The following is a 12,089-nucleotide window of genomic DNA, read 5'->3' as shown; positions in this document are numbered from 1 at the left end:
ATACTTTCCCTTTTAAAAGATTTTTTTTAATTAAACAATCATACTGAATCCTTTGCTTATGTTTTCAATTTAACTTGATTAGCAGTAGCCTATATTTAATATAAGTTTGATGATGAAAAAAATGACAGAACACGTTTTAGTATCTTCAACAGTTTATATTGCTTAAAGATTTCCTTATTTTATACATATATTATTGTGTCACTTTCTAAGCGACAAAATTGGAAAGAGAGAGAGAGAATATATACGGTCTGCTTTTAGTAGAAACTAAATTCTCTAAACTACCTGAGCTAAATGATTTAGACATTGGGCTAAAATAGTCAGTATTCTCATGCAACCCAAAGTGTTATCACATATCTTAGGAGGTGAAATGACTTGTTATCATTTTTTATCACATATTTTTAATGGGGGATTTGGTAAGCAATTTACTAAACTAATTTCTACTTTGGAATTGTAATATAAATGTAGATTTATATTTGAGATATTTATTAAAAATCTTCATCTCTATGAAACAACTGAAAGGTTAACACTTGGAGTATTTTTTTTCAGCAGTGTTGACTGTTGCTGATGGAAAACTTGCATTTCATTTTATATTGAGAGTACTGGGATATGTATTTTTCTCACTTAATTGAAGTGCTTTACTGAATGTATCACAGAAATGTTAAAGATCTCAGAAGGTAAATGCATTGTTTCAAAGTCTGACGTGGCATAGTTTGCCATGAAGAATACTTGATTTTAGAAAAATTAGTGTAGATTTTTAATGGTATCAACTTCTTAATAGAGTAATACTGGTGTGATAAATTCAGGGTTTGTATTTTTAAAAATACATTCTATTGATAAACCATGCTTTAGTTATCAGGGTTGCTGAAAGGGTATTCATTTAATGAATCATTAAAAATATGATGCGTTGTGAAACTGACTTTCTTTTATAAAATAGCAGTTAATTCATTGGAATTATTAATTGACATTTTAACATTTTTCTCCTCTGGGAACATTTTAAGATTATTCATAATTAATCTGGCAATAACCCAGATGAAATTGTTTTAAAATTTATTTTTTAAAACAAAAGTTGGTGTTTATTTCAATTATCTATTCATGAGCTCCTGTTGCACAACTGAAAGAACTAAAATTTGGGTGTTTACAAACTCAGTCTTACCAATCATATTTTGCTAAAGATTGATATTCTAAAAGTCATGTGCTCCTAAAATTCTTTGCATTTCCTCCTGTTGCAAATAAAACATTTTATGGGTTCAAAAGCATATAATGTTACTGCATATAACTCTCCTATAGTGAGATTATGGTTACATCATTTCTGTAGAAATAAGAATTGCTTCCACAAAATCAGTTGGATTGTCTGTTGCATTTTGGTTTTTTTAAAAAGCTCATATTCTATTGTTAATATCAATGTTACTGTTTATGATATTCGTATTCACAGTTGTCTTTCAGAGAAATCATCAGTTTATAAGAATTGAATTGAGGTGGGAAGAAGGGAATGACTACATTGGTGGAGTTATTTTGATATTTAATATGACAAATACACTAATAAGCACTTTTAGTCATTTGAATTTCCTGTTATATATGATCTTTAGAGTTATATACATACAGCTTTTAAAAAATGTGACAAAAAGCATGTATTTTATATATCTATATATTGAAATGTTCTATAAATAAAATAGACCTGGTATTTTTTATGATGTAAATATGTGCTTTGGGACTTTTGGTAAATGATCTTACTGTCTGCCATCATCTTATTATGGTTCTATTTCAAAATGAACAGTCCACATGACAGCTTTGTGTGTCCTAAAATATGTTTTCAAAAGTAAATTTTTAATTTGATTTATGAGTTAGATAGGATTTAGCCATGTTCTATTTAAGATTGATTTCATTGTTGTTCTTAAGGCTATAGAATTATTTCATTTTATTCTTTTGATATTATTTGTTAAACTTTAGCTCCATCTCCCGTGAAGGTTAATGCTGACCACAGTCTATTACAATCGATTAAGCCCCTACTGCATTTGACTTCCTTCCCATCTTTTCTGTCTTTTTATTTTTAACAAAGGGAGTTTTCTGTTTAAAAAATAATAATTGAGTCAATAAACAGATGATTGGTAAGAACAAATATTTCAAATGGTTTAGATTACTAGATAGTGATACAGCTTCTTGAGGCACTTATAAAATAATTTTATTCATACACAGTTTCTGGGTACAGTTATGCACATTACTGATTTTAGAATGTATGCCAAGACGATTTGACTGTTTCACTGAAAGTATGTTTTTTTCTTGTAAATCAAATATACTAGTCTCTATTTATACCATAAAGGCAGTATTTCTTTTTTTTTTTTTTTTTTTTTTTGAGACGGAGTTTCGCTCTTGATACCCAGGCTGGAGTGCAATGGCGCGATCTCGGCTCACCGCAATCTCCGCCTCCTGGGTTCAGGCAATTCTCCTGCCTCAGCCTCCTGAGTAGCTGGGATTACAGACACGCGCCACCGTGCCCAGCTAATTTTTTTTTGTATTAGTAGAGACGGGGTTTCACCATGTTGACCAGGATGGTCTCGATCTCTTGACCTCGTGATCCACCCGCCTCGGCCTCCCAAAGTGCTGGGATTACAGGCTTGAGCCACCGCGCCCGGCCAAAGGCAGTATTTCTTATTTTAAAGGGTAACATATCACTTGAAAAGACCTGTTTACTCAATTTTTAAAAAGATGTTTTAAAGTTTCTTTTAAAAATTGAGAATGCTAGCCTATTTGCTACATAGAGTCTAATTATTATAAAGTAGATTTAGGGGAAAAGCAAAGAGGTGATTACAATATAGATTTTTGAGATAAAATAGTTGAAAACATAGCCTTGTAATTTAAGTAACTCTAATGGTATGTGGTAATTGAAAGCAAAGACTTGCACAAAATTTTTTCTGATTATATTTCAACATGATATCCCAACATATGCCTTATGTAGAGTCAGGTTGAAAGCAACCTAATTGGTTGTGTAAAAATGGATATCTGAAGCTAACCAGTGACTTTTTTTTTTTGTGCTCAACTGGATCTTTTAAAGAAGTATTTAGAGATCATTCACAAACTAACAGTAAATGTATTAGTTATGTTTTATATCTTCCATTATTATATCACCTACCTAAAACCCCAATGATATTCCTCTTCAGAAATATAGAAACAGGCCATTAGTCCTCTGTTAGTAGTACACCAATAAAGAGTTGGATAAAATGTCTAAGAAGTATAGTCTCTACAAAACAACTAATTTTACTTTGGTGTATTTTAATATAATTAATTTGAGAAGAAAAAAGATTACTTAAATTAGAATTTTTTCATGTGGAAAATGATACAGAATAGTTCCCATAGTGCAAACAAAATGTAAATATGGAATTTATTTTTTGTTTATCAGATAAAAAAATAAATTTCATTTTATCATATGAGCCTTTATCATATGAACTTTCATTTCTGAAATGATAAAAATTTTTGTTATGAAAATTAAGTATGCTTTTAAATGCTTTTACAAAAAAAAAACACAATGAAATTAAGATGTTTTAATAAAATTGGTACTGAAATACTATACAGCTCTTAAAAGAAAGGAAAAAAATACAGAATATATTTTTTAAATGCCAAACATACTAATTTCCCAATGTTTTTGTTTCATTTTTAATCTTTAAATTGCTGTATTCATTCTTTCTTTGATTAATTTTAGTACCATATATGGGAACTCATGGTTTTTCATTGTAATTTATCATGTCACATTATATGTTATGCATTTTAATTAATTATTCATGCCTTTGTGTTAATTCACATTTCCATGTCTAACTATAAATTTGCTGATTTCTTTCTTTTGTTTCCATCATTATGTGCATTTAATTCATTGAAGAACAAGAAAAATATAACTCTTCCACAAAAGGTAAATATTAACATAACTTTTTAACCATTTAATATTGTTACTTTTAAAAATAGTAATATACAAGAATTATATAACTGTATTTATTGAATAATGAACAAAATTAGCAGGTAGTTATTTTCCTGAAATGATTTTGTAGTGTATTTGATATTAATTCTTTCATATTCTGTGTTCACATCAAAGAGAAGATTACTTTAAAATTAATGTTTTTTTAAAAAAATTTATTTATCCACACTGACAACTAGAAAACAATTCTCCTTGGAAAATGACATTTTCTTTGTTTCTTTTCATTTGCATTCCTCTGCTCTCATAGATGAAAGATTTAATTTTTACCTTCTATTCAGGGTAATATCTGGTAAAATAGTAAATCCCTGTATTTTACCTTGCAGATTAACAGTAACCGTAGTAAATGTACTGGCCCTTGCTGCAGTCATACATCTGGGGAGCTGCTGCCTAAATGTTACTTCTGTTTAACTCAGTACTCTTAAAATACCCATTAATTTTACTTTTCTGAGAGTTATAGGAGAGGAAAATCATTCAGCATGTTTGGTCTTTGCACTTGAATTTCAAGTAGGTTATAGACTTCACTCCAAAGTCATATGCTGCCCACACCATTTTCTTTTCAGAGTTACTGTTGGCCTGATAATTAGCTATTTGAACACAAGTTTTCAGCTTAATGTGATCAGGGTAATCATACTTAATAATTATATAATTCTGTATAATTTTGAAAGTGGACTAAAAATTGAACTAGTTTGTTGCCCATAGTAACAACAAATTAACTCAAAGCTGGTTCTGCAAATAACATCATTCCTATTTTACGAATAAGGAAACAAGTTCAGAGAGATTATGACATCTGCCCAAACTGCTAGTCTACTACAAACCCAAATCTTTTTACTTTTGACCTTTTCCACTACATAATGGTGTATTCCATTTTGAGAAGCACAAATCCCAAATATATTTTCTTACTCCTAATATATTTATTATGTGTTATGTATCTCAGTATTACAAAGAGAAAATTTTCAATTAGATATCTAATCTGAATTTATAAAATATATTGTAACTATATTTATATTCAGGTATTTTATATATATGTAATTCTGGCATAGTGTCTGACTTATTAGGCAATACATATATTAATAAAAAATTAAAAATTAAATGAGATCAAGATGTTTTGGCCATAGATTTTGCATAGATTCTAGCCATCCTGCATTTTTAGGTCAGATATTGGAAACACAACATTAGATTCAGTAGTACAAAAATGACCATTGTATTTTTACTTAGGTACAGAAGAAATGTAGTTGGATTTGCAAGATAAATTTTAGTGTAATAAAAGTATTAGATTCATGTTAGAAATGGGCCATGATCTAATTCTTTTATTGAAAAGAATGAAAAATATAGCAATTCTTCATTTAGTGCTCTTCCCTTATATATTACTGGGCAAAAGCGATACCTAGCTAAATAAAACAAAACAAAATCCATAAGTATAACCTAAAGTCTGCATAAAATATGCACATTTAGGGCATCTCTTCGGAGTATGTCAATTTATGGTTTTATACACTCAGTGTGTCCTGGCTGAGATGTGTCATCACCCCTCCATGTGTTCCTTGGAAACAGGATGTAGAAATGCCTCACAGAATAGACCACATTATTAGAAATAAAAAGAAACACATCCCAAAATACATCCAGCATGGTATAGGTCAGAAAAAGGATGCTGCACTTCGCCTTAGGGATTTAAGATAAAGCAGTTTAGCCACTGAATGTAGCTCTCAAAGCCTCGAAAGGATAGAAGCAAGCTCAAGAAATTTCACTGAAGTCATATTTTAAGCTCACATAAACCAAAAGAAAGGAAAAGTTTACAGCATAGAAATCCCACTGCTGTGAGCTAAAGTTTATCTTTGCTGGAATCCATCTTATTGGAGAATTCAGGTGATTGTGAGTGCATCCTGGATAAATGAAGACCAGTACACAATCTAAGGGGCTCATTAGTCTGGGTTTATTTTTGATTAATTGTAGATAAACCTGTAGGACAACCAGTGGTTCCAGTTTGCCAAGGACTTAGTGTTTTCCCAAGATGCAGGACTTTCAGTGCTAAAACTGGGACAGTTCTGAGCAAACGAGGATGATTGGTTACCCTATAGGGAACCAGTCTATTAATTTTCCAGCATGTTTGTAAAGTCACATAAAGAGAAGTGTAAAATACTCAGTACATTACTAATGGTAGGTAGGATATATTGAACACTTTCTACATGTCAGTGACTCTACTAAAAGTGTTACATATTTATCTCATACTGTCACAGCAACCTGAGATGTAACTATTTGTATCCTTATTTTCCTGCTGAAAAGCTAAAGGTTAGATTAAAAACTTGGCCCCTTATCAAACAGTAGTTCATTTTGTAAATGATAGAATAGGTAATGAGACACAGGTCTCTCTCCGGAGAACTTGTTCTTAACCACTTTGCTCTGTAGGCTCCTCAACATTCAAACAGCATTTACTGAGTACCTGCTTTGCATGCATCACTATGTAATTTTATTAACACATATACAACTGCAAGGAATGTTTTTTCACCCCTGTTTTATTGAAGTAAAGTGAAAGAGGTTAAGTTGAATGCCAAAGGTAACAAAGCTGCTATGAAGCAGAACCAGATTTTGATTCCACAGTCCATGTTCTATGCCCTGTATCATATTTCTGTAACAATCACCTCTCACAACACCAGAATTTTGGAGAAGCCCATTCAGTTTTTCCTTCCTTTCTCTATTGACTTAGTTTTGCACCATTCAGTTAAACCTTCTACATTTGGACTGCTCCTCAAATTGCAGTAAAACTTGAGAAAATGACACTCTTGTATTTGAATACAGATAATATATCCTTTGGCTTGAAAAGTTAACCAAGGAACTATAAATGTTCATACTACTTTGTTTATGTTTTCATTCCCTCTTTTATGTTGAAAGCTGAAAGACCATATCATTTTAGTTTTCGCAAACTGCTTTATAGGCCTATTTTAAATTATTCATTCTAAAAGTAAGCCAATTTTTCCCTCTCTGCTACATTTCTTGGACAGTTTTAAAGAGCCCATGAATGTAGTTTGGGGGCATCGAAATAATGATATAAGAAGATCAAAACTGAACCAGAAATTAAATGACTTCAAGGTGAGAAAAAATGTTATTCTCATAATAGATTTATGATTTATATGCCTTTAGGTAGTATTTTAAGTGAATTAAGTTTTTGGCTCTTGGAAGCAATTTTGAATCATAACAAAACACATCATATTATCTTTTCTACAAATATGAATTTCCTTTATCGTCATAGTTTATAATTTATACACAGGAAGAATGAAAAGCAACTAGAGTTAAGTAAGTAAATTATTTGAATAGGAACAAAGGAAATACCATTTTGGTGTTTTTTGTTTTTCTGTTTCACTAATAAAATATGTAATAATTATTGTAACTAGATCATAGAGATTGTAACTAAATCTTTAGGATTGTCTCTAGTCAACTATATTTTTAAGTACCAGGTTTCTTTAATAAATTCTCAAATAAGTTAACTGTGCTTTCCTTCTTCATATGTCAGCAAGAACAGTTTGAATGCTAAGTTATGCAAACTATATTTTCCATGAAACTTATGGGCATTAACTTTAATTTGGTGAAATTCAAGTAAAGCAAAAAACATTAATTTTAGTAATTTTTTGTACAGTTGTATAAATAAAATTTAAGCACATTTCAATAGCGTACTGTGGTTGTGGAACACATAAGAACAAATTATGTACCCTTGCTAAAATAAGTAAACCAGTTTTTGCATTTTTCAGAATCAGTATTCTTTAAACTGTCATTAAGTAGCAGTTTACATTTTATTAATAGTATTAGGTGCATATTAGGCTAGGTGAATCATGTTTGGTTTCTTGAGTGTTAAGATTTTGAAAATACAAGTTTCTTAATATTCCTGGGCATTGCTTGTCCTGAACATCTATGAATGTTTATGAATATTTACTCATAAATATTTAGTGCTCCATTAGGAAAAGTAATTTATTCATTTCTTTTTTTGGCACAATATCATAAATATGTTGTCATTCTAGCCTTCTCTTTAAACTTCAGGAACCCAGAGGGTTAAGCAGATTGATTAGAAAAATTCAGAAGTTATGCTTTTGACCCTATTTTCCCATTTGGTGATTCAGATGTGTTTATTTATAATAGTATCATGGGCTTTTAAAGCTTCAAAGGATTTAACACATACTAACCAAGACACAACTTGCAACAGAGATCTAACTGAGGGAAAACAGACGTGTAACCGTGGATAGCCTCCTTGACGTATTTTCTCTAAAGTTGTATATGTTCCCCAAATATTGTAAAACACAGGAAAAGACTTTCAGAAATCAAAGTTGAATTTAGCAAAATAGTGCCAATCAAGTATTTCAAGATAGATTCTGTATCCATTAGTATTATTGGAATAATGAAAAATTTTGACTAAACATTTTAGAAATCTCTTGATATAAATAACATGACTTCCTCAGTGATTGTTTTTGTTATCCCCCAAAGAAAGCTTAATTACACAGGTTGCTTTTTTATAAAAATTGCGTTTGAAGTGCCTCTTACGGGAGATAGTGCTGCCTCTCAAAACCTAAACAGGTTTTTAAAAGCTGTTTAACTTTGTGTAACCCTAAAGGACAAGGTAAATGACAGATTCTTTCATAAGAGCCTGACTTTCTTACTTGTCAATAACTAATATTTTCAGTGACATTCTGGGACTTGGCAGTTTTGACGTTGAGAAATGATTTCTGTAGTTGGAAATCCTGAGCTTTGTTTTAGATAGTTCAGTGGGAATAAGCACAGGAAAACAGGAGATGGTCTTGTGGTTTTGGCTTCAGTGAGACTTGAGTGAATATATATACAAATTGCCTCTTTCACTTATGTCAAAGTTTCACTTATCTAGACTAAACATAGATAGTTTGCTTTAAAAGTCCTTAAGGCAATGTGGTGTTTTCACTTATGTGTTATTTACTTATTGCATTTTCTGTTTCTCATGCTGGTAGATGTTCATTTTATTGGTAGTTTATGGATAGATGATTATTTTATTGGTAGATGCTAGATAGATGTTCTTTCATTGTTTACATTATTATAGCACAATCCTTAAAAGCCAAGAGAATTACACAAGGTCAAAAGGGAAACTACTTGGAACCTTTTTACACTTACAAGTTGAAATCCATTTTATTCCAAGAAAATGTCCCAGAACTAGGGAATTTCTACATAGTCAAAATATTTTGAAGATTTAATCGTTGTGTGTAGTATATATGTGTGTGGAGATGTGGAAGTTGGATATGTACTATGTCAAAGTTTCTCACTATGTTTGCATGACTCCAAAACTAAGGATGAACATGAAAATAATACATTACAGTTGACCCACAGCATCCATGGGTTCCACAACAATGGCTCCAACCAACCATGAATCAAAAATGTTAGGGGAAAAAATAATTGGTTGCATATCTATACCGAATATGTACAGACTTTTTTTTCCTTGTCATTATTCTCGAAACAATACAGTAAAACAGATTTTTGAGATTTTTTTAAGTCATAAGCCATTTAATAATATAAAAGGGATAGATTTAGGAAAAGGCATATAGGCACTATTTACAAGTAGTATAAAGGGGATAGATTTAGAAAAATGCATATAGGCACTATTTACATGACATTTATCTTGTATTTTTTCTTATAAGTAATCTAGAGATGAAAGTATATAGGATGAGGTGCTTAGGTTATATACAAATACTATTCCATTGTATATAAGGAACTTGAACTTCTGTGAATTTTGGTACATGTTGAGGGGGTGGTCCTGGAATCGATCCTGAACAGATATGTTTTAAATTGGGAAAACAACATGATAGAAAATAGTGATGTAAAATAAAACTGGTGAATTTCTTTCCTCATAATACCTATAGTAAATTGGAAAATCTTAAAATGCTGGAAAGTAGGCAATAAAGCAAGAGACAAAGTCATTGATGTTCCTGTTTTTGCAAATATGAAAAAAATAAGTATTTTAACAACACCCTATTGAAATACTGTAGAATCATAGACTACAACAGCTGGAAGTTTCTCTGAGCAGTCTCTTCTTTTTACAGATAAAAACTCTGTAGTGGAGGGATATATCAGGAATTGATCAAAGGAACATTGATGAACTGATGAATGGTGATGGATCTAGGACTGTAATCTATGCCTAGTCATTCCCATTCCTTGGTTCTTACTGTTTTGCCACATTGATTCCAGGTATACGCAGAATGCTTATCCATATAAACAATCCCTATTTCTCTAAGGTCGAAAAAACTGTGAACAAACACAAGGATTGTATTTTTGAATTTTCAAATATCAAACCATCTTTCTTGATATATTTTAAGATCTAGTTTATATATTAAACATTTAAGATCTTGTCTTCTTTTTCAGTCTTGGTATAGCTAAATCTTTTTTATCTTGTTAATCTCAGCTTTTTTTTTTTTCACTGCAGTCAATAACTGAGGCATAGGAAGTGTTTCATTTATATTCTTCATTCTACCTGACAACTTCCAAATATGCGGTCATTATCATTGCTCTTCCTGAGAGATGTTCTGGAACAAGAATGGGACTGCACTATCATGGAACTCTGATTGTGTTGCTCTACAGCAAGGAAGCAGAGATACTAATTTTTTTATTTGTAAAATACAATAGCACATCATAGTTAACTAGACAGGTTTAAATATCCTGTCCAGATGATATCATGTGTCAACTTTGATACATGTATTAGCTAAACTTGTTAAAAAATAATTTTTACATCAATGTGTTTAATAATATAAATGTTCTACTTCTTTCTATCCTTTTACAGTCATATTTCGTCTAATGCTCAAAAATATTAGAAGGTTTAACAATATATTAATATAATTAATTCTGCCTACAAACACAAACATTTAAAATTTCATGTTCATGTTAATTTCAAGTTACATAGGGAGAAATGTGAAAGATTTAAGGAATTTTGAGATCCAAGCAAATTTATTTTTCTATAAATTAAATTTATAAATAATATTTTAAATATATGAATGCAAGTTTAAATTATAATAGTCCTAAATTATATGTAACTATAGTGTTTACAGTATTTTAAAGCAAATTGCAAATATGTGATAAGTCAAAGAAGTTTCCTAGAAAGTTACATTATCTCTTTGAAGGAAGTTATTTTATAGAAATTTTTAAATGATTGATTAGGGAAGATTTATTAAGGATTTTTTAGGGTATTTTTAAAGTCATAGGCCTTTTAATAATAGGAAAGGGATAGATCTGGAAAAATGCATATAGGACAAACAAGATTATCAAATGATTTTAGTTTCTTCAGAGATTTGTTAAAGGTCATTGATAACATAAATTAGGAATTCTTAGCAAGGCATGTGAAAAGAGAAGTAGTTATTTTAATGTCTTTATTTTTAATACTAATACTTTACATTTGAAAATTGTAATAATTACAGTACTTTGTAAATGATATTTACTTCTCTTATCTTACATACTCCAATCGGGTTTTTTCTTGTTGAGTTTTAGAAGACAAGAAATGATTTCACAAGTATGGTTTTCATTATACTCTTAAAAATAAGTTCCAGTTTCATACTTTCATAATTTTAACATTGAATTGATTTGTGACATACATAGATTAATATGAAAAAAGCCATAGTTTGGAAAGAACAATGTATATAAAGTTGGAATAAAGAAAATGGATCTTGTTCAATAAATACCTTTTTGTAAACTAATACATGCTTTTTAGAAAGTACCGTTTTTTAAAACATAAGACACATAATTTAGTTTATACCTTATACTGAAAGATTTCAAGCCTTCAACCCCTGGGGGAAAAAAAGCATTTTTATAAAATTTCAATATTAAATCTGAGGAACTAGGAGACATATATTTTTAATATATAATCACAAAATCTATAGTTAATGCTGAAATATAGTCTATAGTAAATGTCCTTATCTTTTTACTTTATTATACATAAGCTAAATTTTCATTAAAAGACTAAATGAAATTGCATGATAATTATATTTCTTATAGAAAATGAGAGGTATTTTTAGCTCTTTATTATGTGGCAGTTATGACATTTTTAAAAATAAAAATTCCAGAGGCTCCCAGTTTTACATTCTCTATAAAGAAATAACAACTGGCCTTTTAATGGTTTTGTTAGTTTACAATACTAGTAACA

General features: G+C 30.2%; 1 protein-coding gene across 49 annotated transcripts in view; it reads left to right on the top strand.

Annotated features, from left to right (window-relative positions):
• Window positions 1-12,089, top strand: part of RIMS1 (regulating synaptic membrane exocytosis 1) — a 510,482-nt gene that overhangs the window by 389,519 nt on the left and 108,874 nt on the right. For 12 of the 49 annotated variants that reach the window (XM_021670267.2, XM_021670265.2, XM_021670256.2 and 9 more), the window contains one exon: window positions 3,869-3,898. The exons of 36 other annotated variants lie outside the window; for them this stretch is intronic. In XM_021670267.2, the coding sequence (XP_021525942.2) occupies window positions 3,869-3,898 (30 nt within the window). Of the gene's footprint in view, window positions 1-3,868; window positions 3,899-6,958; window positions 7,043-12,089 lie in introns of those variants that run through there. One more of the 49 variants, XM_021670298.2, reaches the window with a different exon arrangement.

Source organism: Aotus nancymaae, unplaced genomic scaffold, assembly GCF_030222135.1.
Source record: "Aotus nancymaae isolate 86718 unplaced genomic scaffold, 86718_ANA_hifiasm-v0.15.2.pri h1tg000040l, whole genome shotgun sequence".
In the NCBI taxonomy this organism is placed as follows: Eukaryota; Metazoa; Chordata; class Mammalia; order Primates; family Aotidae; genus Aotus; species Aotus nancymaae.
This window is presented reverse-complemented; position numbering and strand designations above follow the sequence as displayed.